At 39.4% G+C, this 25,109-nt stretch overlaps 1 protein-coding gene across 3 annotated transcripts in view; it reads left to right on the top strand.

Moving 5' to 3' along the window:
• The window catches only part of LOC100785041 (chromosome transmission fidelity protein 18 homolog), a 52,543-nt gene that overhangs the window by 15,686 nt on the left and 11,748 nt on the right, over positions 1 to 25,109 (top strand). For all 3 annotated transcript variants that reach the window (XM_006588983.4, XM_006588982.4, XM_003535168.5), the window contains exons 6-12: positions 1,622 to 1,723; positions 1,815 to 1,880; positions 2,528 to 2,635; positions 2,726 to 2,787; positions 13,608 to 13,652; positions 19,234 to 19,307; positions 20,608 to 20,675. In XM_006588983.4, coding sequence (XP_006589046.1) covers positions 1,622 to 1,723; positions 1,815 to 1,880; positions 2,528 to 2,635; positions 2,726 to 2,787; positions 13,608 to 13,652; positions 19,234 to 19,307; positions 20,608 to 20,675 — 525 coding nt within the window. The remainder of the gene's footprint in view (positions 1 to 1,621; positions 1,724 to 1,814; positions 1,881 to 2,527; positions 2,636 to 2,725; positions 2,788 to 13,607; positions 13,653 to 19,233; positions 19,308 to 20,607; positions 20,676 to 25,109) is intronic.

Genomic DNA, 25,109 nt, shown 5'->3' with positions numbered 1-25,109 from the left:
AACACCTTTCATCTTGTAGGGGGGGGGGGGGGGGGAAGGTATTAGAGATATAGATTACTAGCATTAGTTAGTTATTGGTTTAGATAGTTACAAGTTAGTTATTAGTTTAGTAAGTTAGTTACTCTTGTAACCAATTATGTAACAACTTATTAGCATTAGTTATATAAGGCACAATGTATTCATGTAATGAGTGAGTTTTGCTCATTTGAGCATTATCCAAAATAATATTCAATTTTTTCTTTTCTCCATTTTTCTGTCTTCCATTTGCATTCATTCATTCATGGCAGACATGAAATTTATCAGTATGCAGTTTTGTTAAATAACGGCCACGGCAGAATAGCGTGTCAGATTTTTTGCCAATCGCCATAGACAATTTATGAAGGGAAGCCCGCCATGGTGGCACCATAAGGTGCAATGGCGTGTTTATATGGCGGAATTTCTGCCTTCCGCCATGTTCCAACATCTGCCATTAATACTACTACTTATATATCCTTGTTAGTGTATTAGAGCTCATCCTAGATCCATTATTGGGCCACTTTTATTTGTATATGCTTCAGATGTCTATTCCTATGTGTGAGAGGGTGTTGTTTCTGGGCCATCCTCATTTGTCCATGCTTCAGATGTCCAACCTTGGATGTGAGGGGGTGTTGCGATCTTACATCAACTAAACATATGATCAATGTAGTCCTTATAAGGCTTGAACAATCCTCACGTTACTAGGTGATTTTTTAGGGTTAAGTTAGGCCCAACCCAAATTATAGAAACTAGGAATCATAAGATGCATTTTTTGAAGGTTGGGATAACCTAAACATTGGTGCACAATTGCTACTGAATCAATAGTGATGCATGCAATTTGAGGCGAGAGGTGATATAATCCTTGAGACTTGTGTTTGGCCTTAATCATTTGTTTATGTTGTTCCTTTGTACAAGAATGAAGTTTAGCAGTGTTATCCATAGCGGATGGCGTTGCGGCATATGGCGGAAGCATAGAAGGTGTGTGTGTGTATATACCTGTAGATTGTAGAGGTCGAAGGTAAAAAAAAAAGGAGAGGTTGAGTGTTTCTTGAGGTAGAGAGAAAAATGAGCAAGGTTGAGGCATAGAGAAACAAGGGTGGACAAGGTGGTTGTTGGAGGAAGGTGGTTGTCGGAGGTGGGTGGACAAGGTTGCTTAATACTTGCAGCATGTCCTCAAATGTTTGAGTGAGGAGATGATACGTTTTTAGGTGGGTGATAAGTTTTTTTAATGTTTTGGGCCTGGGTTAGCTTAGGTTTTTTTACTTTGGGTCTCATCTCTGGTTGGTCATTGGAGGTGGGTGGACAAGGTTGCTTAATGCTTGTGCCATTTCCTAAAATGTTTGAGAAGATGAGATGTTTTTAGGTGGGTGATAAGTTTTTTTAATGTTTTGGGCCTGTGTTGGGTAAGGGTTTTAGGGTTTTTTAACTTTGGGTCTGGGCTAGGTCAAGTTGTTAAAGTTCTTTAGCATTACTTGTCTTTCTTATCACATCATCACATTGCATAAATATCAATTTCTAACTCATTAGCTTACTCTCTCTTTTCTCCTCCTCTACCTACATCCCTTTAATTTGAACATATACCAAACAAGAGTTTTAAATTTTGCAGGTCAATGCTAGTGATGATCGTTCGACAGCAACAATTGAAGCCAAAATCCTTGATGTGGTCCAGATGAACTCTGTCTTGTCTGATTCAAGGCCAAAGTGTCTGGTATTTTTTCTTCCATTCAATATTTTCATTTTGTATCTTACTATCGTTGCATGGAGGTGAAAATGCTTATCTGTTGCCTTTATCTTTTCAGGTGGTGGATGAAATTGATGGAGCTCTTGGTGATGGCAAGGGTGCTGTGGAGGTTCTTTTAAAGATGGTTAGTGCTAGATGCCAATGTCGGCTTGCCTTCTAAAGTGAATTGGCTAAGCAAACCTTAATCGTAGTCATACTAAACATTCTTTTCAGATTGCGAAAGGTCTCAATTTCATGATACAAGTTTGTACCTTGATTTTTGTTGTGGCTCCACTATAATTGATTTCTTGATTGTGTTCACTATTCATGCATTCATCATTATGACTATAATACAAGTACATAAATTATCTTAGTAGACATGTTATGATATGCTTGATGGCATTTGTATGTAACTGAATGTAGTTTTCTGATTCTATTGTGTTTTAAAGTAGATTTAATACACTTTTCAGAGGGTAGTGTTGGACTTTTGGGCTTGAACAGCATGACTATCTGAAACATTGTTTTGTGTACATTTTAATTTAGAACTGTTATCCTTAATGATTTTCCTAGGTTGAGAGGACCAAAGTTCCTTGTCTATTGTGTCACTTGTAATTGACTAGAGAACCTTTAATTAACTTAAAAATAAAACATATATAGTTTCTTCTAACCAACTAGAATTATGCTGGTTAAGGCCTCCTTTTTTTGGGAAAGTATTACTAATAGTTACAAGGGAACTTTGATGAAAGTTTGTTATGGGAAATCATAAAGCTCTATTCAAATCAAATCATGCAGATTTCTTCTGAAAGGAAGCCTGATGCAGGGAAACAAAGTTTGGGCAAAGGACAACAGGAAAGGAAGTCATCAAAAAAGGGTTCAAAAACAGCTTCACTTTCAAGACCTGTGAGTTTTGGATGTTCTGATGTTCCTATTGTCAGTATTGTTCACTAGACAAATCATTTGCAGTGATGTTGATATTGGTTGTTAATGTAGGTGATCTGCATTTGTAATGACCTATATGCACCTGCCTTAAGACCATTACGTCAGGTAGCCAAGTAAGTTTCTAATTCAGATAACTAATGCATGACATTAATGTTCTATGTCTGAGCCTTCCTTATTATTTCAGTTATTAAATATTCTATACTACCTTAAATTGCTTCTCTTTTTTAATTAAATTTTCAGGACTATTTGCCACAATTTTAAAAACTTTGCCAGATCAAAACCTTATATGCATGTTGATTTAGTTTCTCTATAAACTTGAACCCCAACAGTATTGAGAAAAACCCAAGTCCCATATCTGCTAAAAATAAAAGTCAAGTTAGAATATATAAGTGAGAGGCAACCCTCACCCCTTGGGGTTAAGTTAGGCCTAAACTCACTTTGTAAGATTCTAAGATGGTATTAGAGCATATCCAAGATTAATCCAAAAAGGCTACCCACCATTGTTATCCACGCACCAAACCCAAGAAATGCTGGGTGTGAGGGGGTATTAGAATGAATGTATAAAAATAACTGATTACAAACAGTTATTACAGGACAGTTAGACAGCTAACTACTTTTCTTTCACTAACTTAGTTTAACAGAATTCTGTTAGCTAGTTTTTAGTTAGTTTGTGATTAGTTTCAAGGGCTAGAGGTTTATAAATACCTCCTTTGTAATTGCGGTTAACTTTTTCAGAATCAATAATATCAGTTTTTCTTTTTTCTGTTCTCAATACTTTCTCTTATTTTCTCTGTTCTCTCAGTTCTCTAAATCTGATATGGTATCAGAGCTTGTTTCTTTGTAAAAGCTCTTCTCTTCAGTTTATCGAGCTGCACCTTCACATCCATGGCTTCCGCATCTCAATGTTTCAGTTCACATTCATTTCCGGCAACGATAGCTGAGAAATTGGATGATTCCAACTATCTACACTGGCGACAACACGTTGAACCAATCATTAAATCGCATAAGCTGCAGAGGTTTGTGGTTAATCCAGTCATTCAGCCTCAATTTCTCACAGAAGATGATCGAATCATCAATCACATTATTCCTGAATATGAAGCTTGGGAAGTGCAGGACTAAACGTTGCTTGTTTGACTTCAATCGACACTCTCGATGTCTGCCCTTTCTCGCGTGCTAGGCTCAAATCACTCCTATCAGGTATGGGAGAAGATTCACGAGCATTTCAGCCTTCACACCAAGTCTAGGGCACGGCAATTACAGACCGTGATGCGTGCTGTCTCACTCAAAGGGAAAACAATGGATGAGTACCTTCACAAAATCAAAGGCTACGTCGACGAGCTTGCTGGCGTTGGATTTCTAGTACGACATGAGGAGCATGTCGGTGCTATTCTTGAAGGTCTACCTTCGGATTATGCACCAGTAGTTTCTGTGATTGAAAGCAAGAAACGTACGCCATCAATTGCAGAGATTGAGGCTCTACTTTATGGCCACGAAACTCGCCTTGCTCGGTACAATCGAGACACTCAGATGCTTGCGTCTCCATCCCTAGAGGAGGTTATGGTAGAAGTAACAGTGGCTGTAATACTTTGTTTGATCGAGGTGGTGGTCGTGGTGGTTCTGGAAGAGGCCGCAGTGGAGGCAGATTTGCTAACTTCCAGTGTCAAATCTGCCTCAAGTATGGTCACACTGCTAATGTGTGCCACTTTCGTTTTGATATGAATTTTCAACCTCATGAGTCACTCACCTTTGTTGATCCAACTACACTCCAACCAATCCCTTATTCGATTGCCTTGGGTAGGACCTCAAATACTTGGGTTAATCCTAACTTTAAATCAGTTACTCAGTCCTCTGGCCAGCCTAGTGTGGTGCTTACCAATTTGACACCTCAGGGTAATGGTCAAGCTAGCTCAACATGGATTCCAGATTCTGGAGCTAGTTTTCGTGTAATTGGTGAATCACAACATATCAAACAGCTGTCACATTTTGATGGACCTGACCAAATCTTTATAGGAAATGGTGAAGGTTTGAGTATTTCCAACACTGGCTCTTCATCTTTTTTGTCTCCTAATGACTCTCATATTACTTTCAAACTTAATAAGTTGTTACATGTTCCTCCTATTTCGAAAAATTTGCTGAGTGTCAGTCAGTTTGCTAAAGATAATGCTGTTTTCTTTGAATTTCACCCTCACTTATGCCTTGTCAAATTACAGGGGACCAATAAAGTGCTCCTTCAAGGTGCTGTGGGTGCTGATGGCCTCTATTCTTTTCATAACATCAAACTCCAACATCATAGACCTCAGTATTATCAGCAACATCTTCTACTGCTAATAAAGAGTCTACTGTTACGTCTAGTTCTGATTTTTCATCTCCTAGCACTGTTAACCTTTGGCATGCTAGGTTAGGACACCCTAATAGTCATGTACTAAAACTTGTTCTTGATCAGTGTAACATTTCTTCATCTAATAAAGTGATTACAGATTTTTGTGTCTCTTGTTGTGTGGGAAAATCTCATAGGCTGTCTTCCTATGCTTCCACTTAAGTTTATTCTCCTTTAGAACTTGTCTTCACAGATTTATGGGGGCCTTCTCATTTAACCTCCTACTCTGGTTTCAAATACTATGTATCGTTTATTGATGTCTTTTCACGATATACTTGGATATTTCCTATTAAAACCAAAGCTAAAACTGTGTCTGTTTTCCAAACTTTCAAGTTATCAGTTGAACTCTTTTTTTTTTGCACAGCAAAAATCAGATTTATATATTATATATAATACAGTACTAGGTGTACTGCAGAGAGGATAAAAATGTACAAGGCAAAAGTTGTCTAACCCAACTGAAAGTTACATAATGACATTAGCTGAAACCAAAAAGGAAACAACCCCCTAAGACAACTCCTCCCTCAAAGTAGTGGACCATTGATTGAAATGAATATGGAAGTCTTTGTCCATACATTTTAACCATGACCACGTATGGAATAAAGCTTCATCCATGACTTTTCGGGGTTGAAAATCTGGTTATTAAAAACCACAGAATTTCTATGCTTCCAAATAGTCATGGATAAAGCTATCCAAAGCACTGTCCATCTGTTGTCTATACATCTTCTGCTATTCCACTGCGAGAATTGTATGAAATGATTTTTAGGATCAATGGGAAAAGGGCCTACTCTATCAACCCATCTCAAGACCTCCCACCAAAGATTCGTAGTTCTTGTGCAAGAGAACATGACATGACCAACACTTTCCTCCTCTACATCACATAAAGGACATGTATACGAAGGTAGAGCCACCTGCCTCCTTCTTAGATTAGCCTTAGTAGGCAATCTGTTTTTAAAAATTCTCCAAGAGAAGGCACTTGCTCTTGGAGGAATTTTCAGATTCCACATAATCCTGGAAGCATTGTCTTCATTGTCAGAACTGCCAACATCCATGAATAGGTTGTATGCTGACTTTGTGGAATAGGACCCACTAGGATCAGCCCTCCAAGTAAGATAGTCCAGTCTAGAAAGGTGAATCTGAACCCCATCAATTTCATCCATGAAAGCTGCCACCATGTCAATTTCATGATCAAAGAAATTTCTCCTCCATTGTATCTTCCAATCCCACCTATTATCAACATGTTGACTCATTAGGCTGATGGTAAGGTCCTGCTGCTGACTCACCTGATACAAAACAGGGTATTTGTCTTTGAGGGTTAAGTCATCTCCCCTCCATTTATCCTTCCAAAACTTGATTTTGGCCCCATTGCCCACCTTCCACCTCAAGTTATTGGTCAAGCTACTGTGATTCTGCTGCTGGAAGATAGATTTTAAGTCCTTCCACCAAGGAGAAATGTCTGTACTGCTTCTGCCATATAGTAAGGCATGCAATCCTCCATATTTAGACACTAAGGTTCTTGCCCAAAGCTGGTGCAGATTATTTGCCAACTGCCAACCCCATTTGCCTAGCAATGTCTCATTAAACTTGTTCAAGTCTTTAATTTCTAACCCCCCTCTGATTTTAGGAAGGCAAACTGTATCCCATTTGACCCAAGGGATCTTAGTTATGTCGTTGCCACCTCCCCAAAGAAAGTTTCTCTGAATGGATACTATTTTCTGAACTACTTTTTTGGGAATTCTGTAAAAAGACAGCAAGTAGATAGGCAAGGCTGTCAAAACAGAATTGATGATGGTGATTCCGCCCCCCATCGAGAGATATCTATGCTTCCAAGATGCCAGCTTGGTCTCAAACTTGCTGATGATAGGCTGCCAAACACTCCAGCTTTTTGGGCTGGACCCCACTGGAATTCCAAGATAAGAGAAAGGAATATCCATCTGTCTACAGTTAAGAAAATGAGCTGCATCTCTACACCATCCCTCTGATTTGCCCAAACATCCAAACTGACTTTTAGCATAATTAATCTTGAGGCCTGAAGCCAGCTCATAACATGTCAGAATGGACTTCAAAACTCTAACATTGGCCGAATGTGCAGTTCCAAAAAACAAAGTGTCATCTGCATATTGCAGAATATTGACATCCTCCATCAAACTTCCCACTTGATAGCTGCTGAACAAGTTCTTAGATATGGCTGTCCTCATCAATCTTGTAAGACCTTCTGCTACTAAGTTGAAAAGGAGGGGAGCAAGGGGATCTCCCTGCCTTAAGCCTCTCTCGGGGACAAACTCCATAGTGGGACTGCCATTGATTAGAATGGATACTGATGCAGTAGAAAGACATCCATGAATCCACTTTCTCCACCTTTCACAAAATCCCATCCTCACCATCATATAATTAAGAAAGCCCCAAGAGACCGAATCATAAGCTTTTTCAAAGTCAACCTTGAAAAACATGCAAGGCTTATTTTTTGATTTAGCTTCAGCTATAACCTCATTAGCAATCATCACTCCATGCAGAATATGCCTTCCTTTCATAAAGGTTGTTTGCCTTTCATCAATGAGGTGAGGTAACACTAGGGCTAACCTATTAGCCAAGAGCTTGGACACAACTTTATAGACACAACCTATAAGAGAGATTGGCCTATAGTCATTAAGAGATTGGGGATCCTTGAGCTTGGGGATAAGGGCTATGAAGGAAGCATTGCTTCCTTTTGGGAAAGAAGCATTAGTATAGAACTCATCCAAGAACCGCATAAAGTCAGGCTTCAAAATCTTCCAAAACTGCTTGATAAAGTTGAAATTAAGGCCATCCGGGCCTGGACTTTTGTCACCACCACAGTCCCACACAGCTGAGGTAACTTCTGCTTCAGTGAATCTGGCCACAAGGGTTTCTTTCTCACTTTGACGAAGGGAAGGTAGCTGCACACCATCCAGGGTTGGTCTATTAAGATTCTGCTCAGAGAATCTGTCTTTAAAATGATTAAAAGCCTCATTTTTAACACTACTAGGGTCCTGGACCCACACCCCATCAATGATCAATCCTTGGATAGCATTGTGCCTTCTTCTGTGATTAATCAGTTTATGGAAGTAAGCAGAATTTCTGTCCCCTTCCTTTAACCATTTCACTCTAGCCTTTTGCCTCAACATCGATTCATAGGCATTAGCTGCATGCCATAGCTGCTCTTGAAGAGATTTCTTGAGCTCCACTTCAGGTTGAGTCAAAGTTCTATCAGAAATACCTGCCTCCAAAGCATTCAACTCCCTCTTTAAATCCTGAATTTTCTTAGCATTGATAACTCCATTAGATAAGCTCCATTGTCGTATGCAAGCTTTAATGAACTTCAACTTTTGCTTGAGGGTATATCCTCCCCAACCACTAGGGTGATAATTGCTCCACTTAAGAGCCACCATATTTTGGAATCCCTTGTCCTGCATCCACCAATCCATGATTTTGAAAGGCTTAGGTCCCCAGTCAATGATTTTGGATCTCAAAAGAATAGGGCAGTGGTCTGAAAAATTCCTATCCAACACAAACTGGGTGGTATCAGGCCATTGAACCAGCCAATTTTCAGATAAGAAAAACCTGTCCAGCTTACTCATGGCACTTCCATTAGGTCTGAACCAAGTGAACATTCTGCCAATAGATCTAACCTCCTCTAAGGCCATAAGTGAAATCCAAGAGTTGAATTCAGCAATGCTAGAGGAGTTGACCACATTCTGAGATGAACTCACTCTCTCATTTTGATGTCAGTGGAGAAAGGTGATGACAGAAAGCCCTCCTCTGGTTCCAAGCGCGAGTTTCTTCCCCACCCAGAGGCCATGTCCTCTCTCATCTCCAGTGAATGTCGAATACCATCCACTATGACGTTCACCTTTTGAACGATGAGTGGTTTCTCCTTCGTGCGGACTAGAACCCGCGCGATGTTCATCCTCGACTTGTTCTCCGTTGCCGCGTCTAGCTCCACAAATTCACCACAGGTCTCCACGATGGCTGCGAAATACTCGGCTTCCCAAGCTTGCAAAGGAACTCCCCAAATGTGAAGCCATGTTAGACGATATGACGGCATCATCGCCGGCGTCCACTTCTGAATGGAGGAAAAAGGAGTCGCTCCTGAAACAAGTTCTCTGTGGTTGATGTTGTTAGCTGTTGAACTCTAACTTAACACTAAAATAAAGTGTTCAATCTGATTGGGGTGGTGAATATAGACCCTTCTCTGCTTTATTAGCTTCCTATGGCATTCCACATAGGTTAATCTGTCCACACACTCATCATCAAAATGGTGTTGTTGAAAGGAAGCATAGACATATAGTTGATCTAGGACTCACATTACTTCATCATGCCACTCTACCTCTACAGTTTTGGGATTATGCTTGTCACTGCAGTCTATTTGATTAATAGGTTACCCACTGCAGCACTCAACTTTGTTATTCCTTTTGTCACTCTTTTTAACAAAGAGCCTGATTTTCACTTTCTTAAAACATTTGGCTGTGCATGCTTTCCTCTGTTGAAACCCTATTATACTCACAAACTAGATTTCAGGTCTCAAGAGTGTGTTTTCTTGGGGTACTCCTCTTCATATAAAGGCTACAAGTGTCTGTCTTCAACTGGTAGAATTTATATTTCTATGGATGTTTTGTTTAATGAGTTGAGGTTTCTATATTTAGATCTGTTTTCCTCTTCCTCCAGTTCAACACAGAATATTACTTCTGTGATTTTAGGGACTGCTGGGGAGAAAAACAATAGGAGAGGAAGAATAATTCTTGTATATTATTCAGGAATAAAAGATTTACATATATAGGCAAGGCTGCCAATTACATAATAAATGCAGAAAGGAAAGTAAATAAAAAGGGATCAGATCAAATCAGAGAGATTTGATTCTGACCCAAAATAATAATCAAATCAGATCAAATCGGAATAATCTGATCTTGATCCTAATTATTCAATCTTCTAGAAAATTAATTCCAAAAATAAACATCTAGCTGTCTAATTAATTCTTAATATAGACATACAACTGTCAACAACTTCCTGTTTCAGCCTCTACACCTTCACTTTCCCAAATACCTTCCTACAATTCCCTTTCAGCTCCCTCTGTTCCTCCTGATTTCTCTGCAACTTCCTTAAATCAAACCTCACCTGAATCCACTTCCTGTCATCCTCAATCATCTAATATAGTGTCGTCTAGTGAATCTATACCCACTGCACCCTCTCCCACTCATCCTCAATCATCAAATACTATGTCTCATAGTGAATCTGTGTCTGCATCAACTCCCATTCCCATCAACACTCTCCCAATGGAAACTAGGTCTAAATCTTGAATACACAATCCTAGGCTGCATCCTTCATTATTTCTTACTCATTCTGAACCTTAAAGTGTAAAGCAGGCCTTGGAAAGTTCATAATGGTTTGCAGCTATGCAGGAGGAGTATAATGCTCTAATGAGAAACAGAACTTGGGATTTAGTTCCATTACCAGCTGGTAGACAAGCTATTGGATGCAAGTGAGTCTTTAGAATAAAAGAAAATGCGGATGGTTCAATCAATAGGTACAAAGCTAGACTAGTTGCTAAGGGATTTCATCAAGTTCATAGCTTTGACTTTCATGAAACATTTTCTCCTATGGTAAAACCAGTTACAATTAGAGTAGTTCTAACTCGTGCTCTCTCACAAGGCTGGGACTTATTTCAGCTTGATGTCAACAATGCCTTTCTAAATGGATTACTTGAGGAGACTGTCTATATGACTCAACCTGTAGGTTTTGAAGTTGAAGAAAAATCCTTGGTTTGTACACTTAACAAGGCTCTCTATGGGTTAAAGCAAGCTCCAAGGCAGTGGTTTGACAGGTTAAGGTTAACACTTATACAGATTGGGTTTGTAGGAAGCAAGTGTGATCCCTCTTTGTTCATTTATACACATCAACAACACACTGTATACATTCTAGTTTATGTAGATGATATCATCATCACAGGAAGTTCTAATTCTCTCATTCAACAGTTAACCTCGAGATTGAATACAACCTTCTCTCTCAAACAGCTAGGTCACTTGGACTATTTCTTTGGACTGGAGATTAAGTATCTCCCTAACAGGTCTATTTTGATGTCTCAAAGCAAGTATGTCAGAGATCTACTTCATAAAACTCAAATGGCTGAGGCACACTCTATCTCTACTCCTATGGTTACAAACTGCAAACTGTCCAAACATGGAGCTGATCTATTTCATGATTCAACTCTCTATAGGTCAGTAGTGGGTGCCCTGCAGTATGCTACCCTTACTAGACCTGAGATTAGTTATGCTGTTAATAAGGTTTGTCAGTATATGGCTAATCCATTGGATTCTCATTAGGCCGTGGTCAAAAGGATATTAAGATATCTCAAGGGTACTATATTTCATGGTTTATTCCTTCAACCTGCTTCTGTTTCAAAACCTATGGCACTCTATGCTTTCTGTGGTGCTGATTGGGCATCAGATATTGATGACAGACGTTCCACATCAGGAGTAGCTATCTTTCTTGGCTCAAACTTGATATCCTGGTGGTCCAGGAAGCAACAAGTCACAGCAAGGTCTAGCACTGAAGCTGAATATCGAAGCTTGGCTCAAACATCTACTGAATTAACCTGGATTGGATTCGAACCCTTCTAACAAAATTACATGTTTCTTTTCAAACTCCTGTGGTTTACTGTCATAATCAAAGTGCAATGTCCGTAGCTCACAATCCAGTGTTCCATAGTAGAACAAAGCATATGGAAATTGATGTCTTTTTTGTAAGAGAACAAGTTTTGGCCACACATCTCTCAGTTGTGCATCTTCTTGCCTTAGATCAATGGGCAGATGTCTTAACCAAGCCACTTTCCTCAACAAGATTTGAAGTACTAAGGGACAAACTCAATGTGAAGCACTTTTCTGTAGAAAAACCTCCTCCTTAAGTGTGTGGGGGGTATTAGAATGAGTGTATAAAAATAACTGATTACAAACAGTTATTGCAGGACAATTAGACAGCTAACTACTTTTCTTTCACTAACAGAATTCTGTTAGTTAGTTGTTAGTTAGTTTAACAGAATTCTGTTAGTTTGTGATTAGTTTCAACGGCTAGAGGTTTATAAATACCTCCTTTGTAACTGCATTAAAGGTGAACTTTTTCAGAATCAATAATATCATTTTTTCTTTTTTCTGTTCTCAATACTTTCTCTTATTTTCTCTGTTCTCTCAGTTCTCTAAATCTGATAGGGGGTGTATTGGGAAAAACTCAAGTCCCATATCGGCTAAAAATAAAGTCGATTGAAGTCTTATCTCACTATTTGAGAAACTTTGATGACAAACTTCTGTTGAAAATCAAACCCTAAATTTTAAGAGAATCATGTCATTGTATTAATTGGAAGGATTACTGTTAACTATTCTATTTTTGTTTCATTCCTAGCAAATTTTGGGAATATTTTTTGTTATTTCTTTTTTTTTTTTTTTTACTTCCTTCTTTCTATGTAATGAATATTTGCTTAGATGAAATAATAGAGATGAAGCTATTTTCTTCATGCTCATACTTTCTATTCTTCTCAAGCCTTTGTAACTTGATTTCAAGTCTACATGTTCTAGTTCTTTCGTAACCACCATCCACCTCATGTTGCCAAAATGCCAACTAGTGCCCACTGCAGGTGGGCAATGCCCACCACTCTCGATTGTTGCTTCTATCAACTATGTTTTGGCTTCGGCTCAGGGGATGCTTACGTCCAGCAACTGCCATCAGCCAACTCACCTTATACGTACTTATACTTCCCATTATTAGGAAAGTTAAACTGTTACCAGCCTTTGTCTGAAAAATATGAAAGGATGCATTGACGATTAGATCTTATGAATCCATTGTCTTTCCGATGGGGGTTTGAGTTTAGCATCTTTCTATTGTACTGCAAATGCTACAATCAGGGATTCATTTGAAACAGTCTCAAATTGGAGGACACCAAAAGAATTTATTCCTTTAATTTTTATTCCTTTATTTGTATAATTTTTGTATATGTTTTCTGGTTTATTGATATTGGTTCCAACAATTAGTGAGCTATTTTTGTTTACTTTTTGCAAGAGAAAACTGGGGCAATCATGACGGCATTTTGATTGTTGACTATTTATCGTAATTATAGAAAAGAAAGATATCTGAGTGCTGTGTGTCTTGCAGTCACACATGTTATTTATAATGAGTAATTAGGCTAAAATTGTAAATATGAAGGGAGTCAATCAAATTCCTAATTTACATAAATTGACCGCCTAAAGGGCTACTTCCTCCTTTGGCTTGTTATTTAGGTTACTAAATGGTTTAGGAAAGTGCTAGAAGATTGCTTATTTGTTAGTCAAAAGATTGTTTTCCTCTTTGGAATGTTTTTTGATGTATTTTCCTTTTAGTATAGTGAATTTCAGATATGAGAGGTTTCTTTATGTTACAACTTGATCCTTTATCCTTAAATGCTAATTTTATCTCAAGCTAGTATTCCTGCCTTTCTTGTTTGCATCAATCCCTCTATTATTTGTAGATCTGAATTTATATATATTTTGATTTCTTGACAAAAACTTTGCTCCTTGACAGGGTTCATATATTTGTTCAACCAACGGTTAGTCGTGTGGTAAACAGGTGATCATTAGCTTGAAATAGTTCATACTTCATACAAATCTAGAATAGGTTCAAGGTTACTTATAATATATATGCCTACTTAATTTACTTTCTAATAGTTGACGTACTTGAATACTCTTTGGTTCCCATTATTTTTGGGGGCAAGTCTACAGGTATGGGAGATGAAAAATCTCAGGAGGGCGGTGGCTGCTATCGGGGACGTTATCGAGTCCGATGATGACATAGAGGATTGTCGGCGTCTTGACCGGGCTCGATTATTGGTGAGGACACCGCTGCCGCCGTCGATAAGGTCGGAGGTAATCGTCCGTGTAGGGGAGCTCGAGTACAGCGTTTGGATTGTGGAAGAAACAAGTATTGAAGGTAGGCTGACCAAGAAAGGAAGCTTGCCATCTGAGGGGTGGTTGGAGATGATAACATCCGATGATGAAGGGGAGGGTGGCGATGCTGTGGATGACACCGATACTAACTTCTCCTTCTCGCCGGAGTTGCCCAATCGGAAATTGTCTCCGTCGGGTACCCATTGAGCACAAGGACGGACTGACGTGCGCAGCGGCGATGGTAGACCTCTGGGCAATAGCCAGGTTGACGTTGCACACCAGGAAAAGTCAAAAAGCATGGTAGGTGATCTACTGGGCTCTACCTCGGGTAAGCACAACCTAGGGGACAGCTCTGCAGCAACACAAGAGGAAGTTGCTTATACCAAAGAGGAAACTGCCCACAACACCCTACAGGATGACTGTAGGCACAGAAATCACACAGAGGGAAACAATTTGAATGGTGGAGTGAAAGCAGTTGATGGTCAGGCCTTTATCGGGGAAGAAGAGAGATATGCCATGCAGTCTCCCTCTCCCTCGTTATTGGGGCAGATCCCACAACAAAATGGGCCAGCTTGCATTAAGGGCCCAATAGCGGTTCAAGGAGGGTGCAATAAGGAAAATAATTACCCAGCTGAATTCTTGGGGATGAATGAAGTGCAGAATCAAAAGGGGGTGGGCTAAGTAATGTCTTAGGCCCAATGACGAAAACTGATGGGTGTCATAAGGAGGAACCCAGACCTGCAACCCAACCCACAAAAGAGAACCTAGACCCCCAACTACTCAGATCATTGCCCTATCATGTTGAAGTCTAAAATTATTGACTAGGGCCCTAAGCCTTTTAGGGTTTTTAATGCTTGGTTGCACAATAAGGAATTCAATAAGGTGGTGAATGATTATTGGTCTGCTAACCAGCCTATGGGATGGGGGGGATATGCCTTGAAATGCAAACTTCAGAAAATTAAACAAAGGTTGAAAATCTGGAGCAAAGAAAATTGTGGAGATCAGGGCAACAAGGTGAAGTTAATCCAGCATAAGCTGAATGATTTGGAGAACTCCTTCACAGCTCAACCTACTAATCAGCAGGTCCAAGAGCTTAAGAAAGCCCAATCTGAACTATGGGAGCAATCTATTCTTCATGAATCAATGCTGCGACAGAAATCCAGGTGTAAGTGGCTTAAACAAGGAGATAGTAACACTGCCTACTTCCACCAAATCATTAATTCAAGTAGAAGGAGGAATGCTCTGAGGGGGATGCAAATTAATGGGGGTTGGGTTGATAATCCTACAGTCATTAAGGATGCAGTTCTTCAGCATTTTAAAGGCAGGGTTGGGTCTCTTTCAATGCTTTGTCTTCAATCCAGAGTGAGATGCTGGTGGAACCTTTTAAAGAGGAGGAGATAACTAGTGCGGTGTGGGCTTGTGGTAGTGACAAAAGCTCAGGGCCTGATGGGCTAAACTTCAGCTTCATTATGCATTTCTGGAGGGAACGGAAACCTGAGTTCCTTAGGTTCTTTTCAGAATTCCATGTCAATGCAGTCTTCCCCAAGGGCCTCAACTCATCATTCATTGCTCTCATCCCCAAGATCAAGGACCCACAACTAATTACTGACTTCAGACCAATATCCCTAATAGGATGTGTCTACAAAGTTATTGCCAAAGTACTATCTACTAGGCTTAGCAAGGTTATGAACCATCTCATAGATGAAAGGCAATCAGCCTTTGTTAAGGGCAGACAGTTGCTTCATGGAGTTTTAATTGCTAATGAGGTTGTGGAGGAGGCTAGGAGATCTAAGAGACCTTGCTTGCTGTTCAAAGTCGATTTTGAAAAAGCATACGACTCTGTGTCTTGGCATTTCCTCTTTTACATGATGAGAAGAATGGGATTTCAAAAAAAGTGGATAGGCTGGATTAAAGGGTGTCTATCATCAGCATCAATATCCATACTAGTGAATGGTAGTCCTACTGATGAATTTAAACCTCAAAGAGGTTTGAGACAAGGGGATCCATTGGCTCCTTTTTTGTTTGATCTAGTTGCTGAAGGTTTGACAGGCATGATGAGGGAAGCTGTTTCCAAAAACCTCTATCACAGCTTTATGGTGGGAAAGAAAAAGATCCCAGTCAATATACTCCAATTTGCTGATGATACTATATTCTTTGGGGAACCCTCTATGGACAATGTCACAGTTATTAAGGCCATTCTCAGAAGCTATGAGATGGTATCCGGCCTTAGAATTAACTTTGCTAAGAGTCAATTTGGTGCCATTGGCCAAACTCAGTAGTGGTGCAGATCAGCAGCTGAACACCTGAACTGTGGCCCCCTGCAGCTTCCATTCACCTATCTAGGGATGCCCATAGGTGTTAACCTGAGAAGGAAGGTTGTGTGGGATCCTATAATTAGAAAATTTGAGGCTAAGCTGAATAAATGGAACCAGAGGAAAGTCTCAATGGCAGGCAGAACTACTTTAATAAATTCTGTCTTTACAGCTTTGCCTCTGTTTTATGTCATTTTTCAGGGCCCCTTCAGCAGTGATAAAGAGGCTAACTTCAATCCAAAGAAACTTTCTGTGGGGTGGAGGTGCAGAAGGAAAAAAAATAGCTTGGGTGGCTTGGGATCAAGTCTGTGCTCCTAGAGATAAAGGAGGCTTGGGAATCAAAGCTATCAAGGCTTTTAACAGAGCCCTTCTTATCAAATGGAAGTGGCTGATGTTCCATCAACCAGACCAATTATGGAGTAGAATTCTCATCTCAAAGTACAACGGATGGAGAGGATTGGAAGAGGGCTCCCTCAAGCAGACCCATTCCTTTTGGTGGTCTGATTTGAAGTCTGTAATGCATAACAGCAGCATGGCTGAGGTCTTAAAACAGTTCCAGTGGAAATTGGGCAGTGGCGATCAAATATTATTTTGGGAAGACTCTTGGGTGGGTGATGGAATAACTCTTAGAGAAAAATACCCTGAATTGTATCAAATATCATCTCACAAATTTCAGTTAGTGGGAAGCATGGGGTCCTTTGGAGAAGAAGGTTGGCAGTGGGAATTCTCATGGAGAAGAAACCTTTTTGACAATGAGCTAGGAAGTGCCTCAGACTTTACTGAACAGGTCACAGCTCTAAGCCCTAATGCAGCTTTGAAGGATCATTGGGTGTGGGGTGCTGATCCAAAAGGAATCTTTACTACAACCGCTGCATACCTTTGTATTAAAGGTGATCAGCCAACAGCCTACCTAAATCGTGGATTCAGACAGTTGTGGGAAGTCAAAGTACCTCCGAGAGCCCTATCCTTTGCTTGGAGACTACTTTGGGATAGGTTACCGACAAAGGAAAATTTAACTAGAAGGCAAGTTGTTATCGATAGTGATCTCTGCACCTTCTGCCAAAGTCAAGTTGAATCTGCCTCCCACCTTTTTTTCACATGCAAAAAAATTATGCCATTGTGGTGGGAGTTCAACTCTTGGGTCAAGGAAGACAGAGTCTTGCATTGTAGGCCTGGGGACAACTTCACTCCACACTTCTCCTTGGCTGCTTCGAGGGCTTCTAATAGAAAGTGGAAGATTTGGTGGATAGCAGCAACAGTATCTATCTGGAACTCTAGAAATGATATGATCTTTAAAAATCAACCGTTTGTTATCTCTAAGTTGGTGGATAATGCAATCTTTCTCACCTGGTCTTGGTTGAGGGGGTGGGAGAAGGACTTTGCTGTTCCTTTTCAGCAATGGTCCTCATCCATGTCTCTTGCCTTTATCTAGTGTGGGATGGTTGGCTGGGTTTTGTAGTTTTACTTGTTGGGGTTGTATTTTGTTGTCTATGTTTTCTAGTCTCAGGAAATGGCATCCTATATATATCTTTGTAGTAGCTCTGCTACTATTCATATCTAATATATAAATACTTTTGGCCGTTCAAAAAAAAAAAGTCTACAGTACTCCATTGTAAAATAAATATCATTTTAGTGTATTGCGTATGGATTAAGGATATCCTAAATTTTAGAAAAAAGTGACAATTATCCCTTTTTCTGGTAGTATACAATATGAAAAAGGAATAGTTATTAAGAACTAGTTTAGAGGGAGCACAGAGTTGGAAAAAGGTGACAAATTTTTTCCTGGTATTGCAAAATGACAGAATTTGGAATTGCAAGAAAAAGTTCTGCTAATACAACACTTACTTCATAATATAGGATGTACAACAGATTCATTTGATGGTATATATATTACTTTAACTTGAACTATTTGACTTTAATAAAGAAAATATGTATAGTTACATTTTAATTAATTGTATCCATTCTAAATCAAATTCCAAGAGAAAATACAGATATGAAGGATTAATTCTTAGAGATAATTTATGATGCTCTAAATTTCTCAAGATATAATGAATATATCATTGAATTTTTTCATATTTTCCAACACTCCCAAACTAAAGCCTACTAATCTTTAAGCTTGTTACAATAAACCTTTTAAATAAAGAAAATTATGATATGAACTCCACAAATCATGACTGGAAAGGCATCTTGAGGGTGATGCTTTTAGTCTAAGGGGGAACTTCTTTGAGGAAAAGAAACAAATGATGGTTGACGCTAAGTTTGTGGGGCTGCTTGGTTTAGCCATTGCTTAAGTTTTTCCATGTGCCCGGTGGTTGGTTTTAGGACTGAGGTGTTAGAGAGATGAGCATTGCTGGAAAGATAAGACAACTCAGAAAAATGGCTGGAATACATGAGGGTTTGGGATGGAGACAAGGCTAAAGCATTTGGAACTCAAGACTGGCAGGCCAGTCTCTAGAACTAACTCTTGTACCCTTAATGTTGGATGCACTACAAGTAACTAGTGGTTTAACCATAACAATATCCTAACAACTTGATAAAATATTATATCTTAATAATACCAAATAATGCCCAAATCTTAAGCTATCTATGATTTTACTATTCAAACAAACCTTAAAAAGCATGCCGGTAGTTGCCTATATTTTCAGTAGAGAGAAGTGCTCAAAAGCTCCACTTGTACTTTCAGATTGGAATAATAGCACGGAACACTAAGCTCAGAACTGAGGGAGTCACAACTTTTGGAAGCTTAACAAATTAGCTACACAGTTGCTAGGCCTTATATTAATAAGATATGGATTGAGGTTGTTATTATAAATTTGAATGAATTATGAACTCTATGGACTAGTACTCATTGTTGCTGGACTACATATTTGATAATTTGATTATTGTTTAGCAGTACCTTCTCTGTTCATTTAGTTTCATATATTCATCCTTAGACATAAATGATCTTTGTAGGCTGACATATATATGTAACAAGGAGGGAATGAAAGCCAGTGCAATTGCACTCACTGCTCTAGCAGAATATACAGGTGATTTTTCTTATCCTTTTGAATTTTGTACCTTGCAAGTTGTGCAAATAAATTAAATTTTTAACATCATTTTGGTGTTACCCATGCATTTTATGCATTTTAGTGTTTGACTTCAAGTTGAGGGGGAAAATTTCAATCAGATTGGCGTAAGTTAATTAGCCTCTTTGTGTTTATCCTTTCACCTAAATTAGACCCTACATGAACAACTAGGGAATAAAGTAGAAGAAAGACGACTAATAGAACATGACCAAAGTCTGTTAGCCAATTTAAGAGGAATGATTAGCAGTTGCTAGGATACTGAATATTCAATTAAAATAAAAATTAGGGAAAAAGGTGCATCTGTAATCACAACCCTAGGTCTCTTTTTTTGTTAAATCTTTCACTCATTTTGTCTACTCACATTTACTGTTTTTCTACGATTGTTTGCCAAAACCATTTTTAATAGGATTCGCTTGGACTACTTGTAGTTGTAGAATATATTTGTTTGGAAACCAACTCTAGTCTCTAGGGTACGACATTTGGACTTTAGGTCTACTGTTACTGTTGTGTAGGTACGCTTGTCCTTAAGTGCAATTTTTACGCGTCAATTTTTTGGCGCTGTTGTCGATAAAAGTGTCAAGAGAACTATATCACTCCCTATACTATTGCATATATCTGTATAAAAACAATAATACTATTGAATATATATATATATATATATATATATAGAGAGAGAGAGAGAGAGAGAGAATTGATAAAAGTTTTTTCTATTATTGAATTGTAGAAAATTACAAAAAGGTGCTAAGCTTCTGTGTTCAGTAGCTATATATATAGTGCAAAAAGCTACAGTTAAACCTAGTGCCAGCTGTGGCAGTTATAAATGCCTTACAACAATAACAGCTGAGAGTAATAAAGACATACACAATGCAAAATAAAGAGAAATGGTATTCTCTTACATGACTGCTGTCCAAAAGTCTGTGCAGGCTTATGTTGCAGTTTATAACAATTCCTTTTGTTGTGCCTTGTCTGGACCTAATAATGGGTTACCATTCTAACCACCTTCTCTGCCACTCCCATGTCAGCATTGAGATCTTACCACTTCCTCTCATTTCAAAATCTAGGGTTAATCTTTATCTAGTATGATGATAGTGTTTGTCACATCTTGAATGCTTGATCCATTTAAGTCTAATACTTGATTTTGTGGTGTGTCTAGATGTTTTGACACCTTGTGTAAGTAAAGCTGTTTTTACATTCTCCAAATCATCTTTCCAATCATTTAATTTTTCTCTTGCTTTCTTTCTTTATTCCCCTTTCGTTACAGAATGTGATATTAGATCATGCTTGAACTCTCTCCAATTTCTCTTCAAGAAGAAACAGGCACTCAATGTGGTAAGACTTTAATGTGATCCAGAAATTCTGAAGAACATTTTAAGACTTGTGAATTCATACAGCTTGATTGTGTGTTGTACATATTTTTGTACAATTGGCTGGCAACTCCAAATTTCTTGCTTTGAAAACATTTGAAAAAGCTAAGGAAATGTGTTGGTTTTTTAATTTTTTTAGCGAGTGATTATCTTGTTTCTGTCTGCTAAGATTTACTAAATTTCTAGAATAGGATGAAGTTGATTATTTATAAAATCTCAATTTTCCTAAGCATCTCATAACTTAACCCCTAGAACTACTCTATTGTTAGAAAACATGGGTGATAGAATTTGGGCTTTTAGCACTCTGCCGTTTGTGAAGTTTACAGTTTCAAATTCCAATTATTGAAGTATCCAGGTATAATACATTTGATCTTATCCTTTGTGAAAGAAAAAGATGAGACACGTAATTCTTAAGGGGGATGCTCTAACATAACAGTTAGGCTTCCGACTGTAGTGGTGATTTGAAGTGAGAGTAGAGAATCCACAACACTAGAGTTGTAGTTTGAGTGAGAAAATGAAACAAAACAGAAAGAGAATTTGAGAGTATTTTTAGTATATTGTGTAATTGATTTTCTGTCTGAAGTCTGAACATGGAACGGAGTTCTCATTTATACATTCAGTTATTTTTCATTTTTGATCCTTCAGCAGAAAGTCCACAGTCAATGGAGCTTCTTCAAGTCACTTTTGGTGATGTTGAAGAAAGTTACAGAGAGCTATGAAAAAACTACCCAAATCCCACGAAGTGGCCATTGCAGCTTTACACTATAATATCTCGTGAACAGGTGCATCAACTACAACAAATTTAGAGAAGGGATGACAAATAGTTTGTCATATTTGTTGGCTTGAAGCTTATGGGATCAAATTTTTTATATAATGTACGTAAAACATTAATAAAACTTGGGCAGTCATCTTCTGTTGGAAAGTTCCCTTAATTGCGGTCACCTCTATCCCACCTTAAGTTGCGGTCTTTTTGGGAGCTGCTGTGATTGTTACTCTGACATGGTTTTCACTCAATTTCCCTTTGTTTTCTCCTATTTTAATATATACTATAGGCTCTGATACCAAAGTTTGAGCATATGACCTAACTCATCTCCAAAAATTGGGTTGTACAGTGAGGATTGCCTAAGCTTTATAAGCTCTATTGAAATTGTGAGATTTGAGTAGTTTTTTAATAGCTGCTTGTAACTTTCTTCAACATCACTAGAAGTGACTTGTAGAAGCCCCATTCACTGCAGATTTTCTGATTAAGGATCAAAAATGAAAAATTTTCCAAATTCAAATCTGACCTCTTGAATAAATCAACCAGGACATCATTGTTTGGTCCAAAATTCTTAAGAATGAACTTCCTAGGATTGTTTTGCTGAACACAGGCTGATCAATAAATGCATGAAGCTTCCCTCTTGCCACTCAAGAAAGCATCGTGCACAGTTGTTGGATATTGCCTACTTGTGGCCTCATTAGCAAAGAATGGTCGATTCCTCAGATTTTTTTGCAAGTATATCATAATATCACCAGATGAATGCACACGAACATGGGTCAGGGATCCCCTTTCTTATGGTTTGTACCCTCATGTTAGTGTGCACTCATCTGATGATGATTAAGATATACTGGTAGAAAATAATGCTGCTTGTCACCATGAGAGAGAGAGAGAGAAAGAGAGAGAGAGAAGACAAAGACAGAGAGAAAAATCTTTGAGAGAGACAGAGAAACCACGAGAGCATAGAGAGAGAGAGAGTAGGAAGACAGAGAACCAGAGAGAGATTGTGTGACAGGGAGAATGGGAGGAGAGATTCTTCCCATTATCGCGTGTCTTCACCAAGGCACGCTAGGAAGAAATCTTGCGCTGTAGCTGCAAGATGGAACAGCAGAGTCACACGCTTCCGTCATCACAAGAATGTTGCAGTGAGCTGGAGCACAGAACAAGAGGATGTCAATGACAAGACCACCAACTCTGGTGACTGGATAGAGGTATCTCGGAGAAGAAACAATAACGCAGCAGGAAAAAGAAGTAGAGCGGGTGGAAGTGGGAAGCAACTACGTTACAGAAACTTATACTGGAGAAACCATGAAGATGTTACCACGTTTTACTTTTCCAGATTCCCTGACGGTACAAGCGAGTATGAATTATGGAAGATTTTCCAGAAATGGGGCAGAGTGAAGGAAGTTTTTATTCCTAAATATAAAAACAAGGAAGGACACAGATTTGGATTCGTCCGATTCAAAGAGGTGATGGATGAGACGAGGCTGGAATGTGACCTGGACAATAACATCTTCATTGATGGAATGAAGCTGTTTGTCAATAGACCAAAATTCGACAGGGATAAGGTGTATCGTATACATCCAAATGAAGAGTCCTTCCAGAATTTGGGGAGTCGTCAGGAGAAAAACAAAGGGAAGCAGCTGGGAAATACCTGGAGGTGCCACGATGGTGGAGCACGTTCATACCTGGAGGTGGTCAAGGAAGCGCCACTAGGACATGGAAGCTCTTATCTGCTGAAGGAAGATCCACAGGGTATTATAAAAGAAAAACCGAGGTCGGTGGTACTAAAATCAACCAAGGAGGAACGTCAATGGTTGGAGAAGGCTTGGGTAGGGAGATTGAAGAATAGGGGGATGTTCGAAAAGCTGGAAGAGGAGTTAAGGTGGGTGTTTGATCGCGATATTAACCCTTGCTATTGGGGTGATGACTGGATTATCCTCCCTGGACTGGACGAATCCAACGCGAACAAACTGATTAATGAAGAACTGAAGAATGGATCTACACCCATAACAGAGCTTCAGAAATGGTCGCCGGCTATCAGACCAGAGCATAGACTCACATGGGTCCTGCTACAAGGTCTCCCGCCAAGCGTGTGGAAACCTGAATTTATGAAGAAGGTGATGGAGCTTATCGGTGAGATGGTGGAGGTTGATGAATATGTGGAGGAACGGAAAAGGATGGATGTAGCTCGAACTCTTGTCCGGACAAATCGGAGATTGGGCTTCCAGGAGAATATACAGGCCACCATTGATGGGGAGGAGTATGAACTTACTGTCGTGGAGGACATGACTACCATGGGCGACAAACTGAAAAGCTACCATAATAGTAGCTGGTTCCCTCCATCACCAATGTCGACACAACCAAACACTCCAGCAACTCGCACCGACGGCACTCCTGGGTGCGACTCCGGCAACGACGACAGTGACGCCGTTTTTGATGACGTGGATGCCGACGTTCCTAAACACTGGAACAACTCTCGTTCGCCCAAACAACGTCCTTCCAGATCGCGCCGTGACCAATGGGTAAAATCCCTTGGTCGTTCCCCTTCGGACCGGTCCAACACTGACGCGGATGACGTGGACCAATCCAAGGTGGTCAACGGCGGGGGATACCCAAGAGTAGCGTGTGGTGTGGATTCCGAACTCCACAACGGTCACATTATCCAGAGTGGTAAATCTTTCATTAATGAAGGAGATAGACAAAGCTGGGCTAGCACGAATATAGCAGGTTCATCACAGAAAAATGAACTAAGACAAGAGGGGAGGACAGGACAGAATTATAAGGAGAAAAGAGAAATTTCAGACATTGATACAGAAGGAGATAGGGACGAGGTTCGGCTTTTTGAGAAACAATACCCACATAGGGCTGACAACCTTAATCTGAAGAAATGTGGAGTCAACTTTACTTCTGGTCAACATGTTTTAAACGAAGACATAGGGGATATGGGCCAGAAGTTAAAGGGCCCAATTAAGTTAGCCACAAAGGTATATGTAATAAGAAAGGAGGTGCTGTTAAGTCATGGAAAGGCCCAATATTTCCATGGACCAGAGGCGGTTTTAGATGTGGTTCCAGGAGCAGATGGCATACCTGCAATTCAAGGAGATAAAACTGAACAGGAGCTTGATTTAGTAAGAGAACTGGGCCTCACTCACGGGGGAGATGATAAGGAGATCAAGGAAACCTTGCTGGATATGGATAACAGAGACATTATGAAAGCAGTTGAGATGGGAATAAAAAAGCAGATATTATGATCATTCTTTCTTACAATTCCAGAGGCTTGGGGAGGGGGATAAAATGGTCAGCTATTAGAAGGACCATTTCAAAACATAAGGTGGATATTGTCTGTATCCAAGAAACTAAAAAAGAGTGCTTTAACAAAGAAATATGTCAGGCCATTTGGGGTGATTCCTATGCATCTTGGGACTATGTACCTTCTGTACAGGCTGCTGGGGGGCTATTATGTTTATGGAATAATTCTGTTTATGAGGTGGAAAGGCGGGTGAAAGGTAGATGTTTCCTTATGCTTGAAGGAAGGTGGACTACAAGCAACCAGAGGATGTTCCTAGTGAATGTTTATGCTCCCTGTGACCTTGCTGGGAAGAGAGCTCTTTGGGAGGATTTGAAACAGATCTGAGCTTC

Source organism: Glycine max, chromosome 10 (genome assembly GCF_000004515.6).
Source record: "Glycine max cultivar Williams 82 chromosome 10, Glycine_max_v4.0, whole genome shotgun sequence".
In the NCBI taxonomy this organism is placed as follows: domain Eukaryota; kingdom Viridiplantae; phylum Streptophyta; class Magnoliopsida; order Fabales; family Fabaceae; genus Glycine; species Glycine max.
Note: the sequence above shows the minus strand (reverse complement) of the source record. Positions and strands in the feature narration are given on the sequence as shown.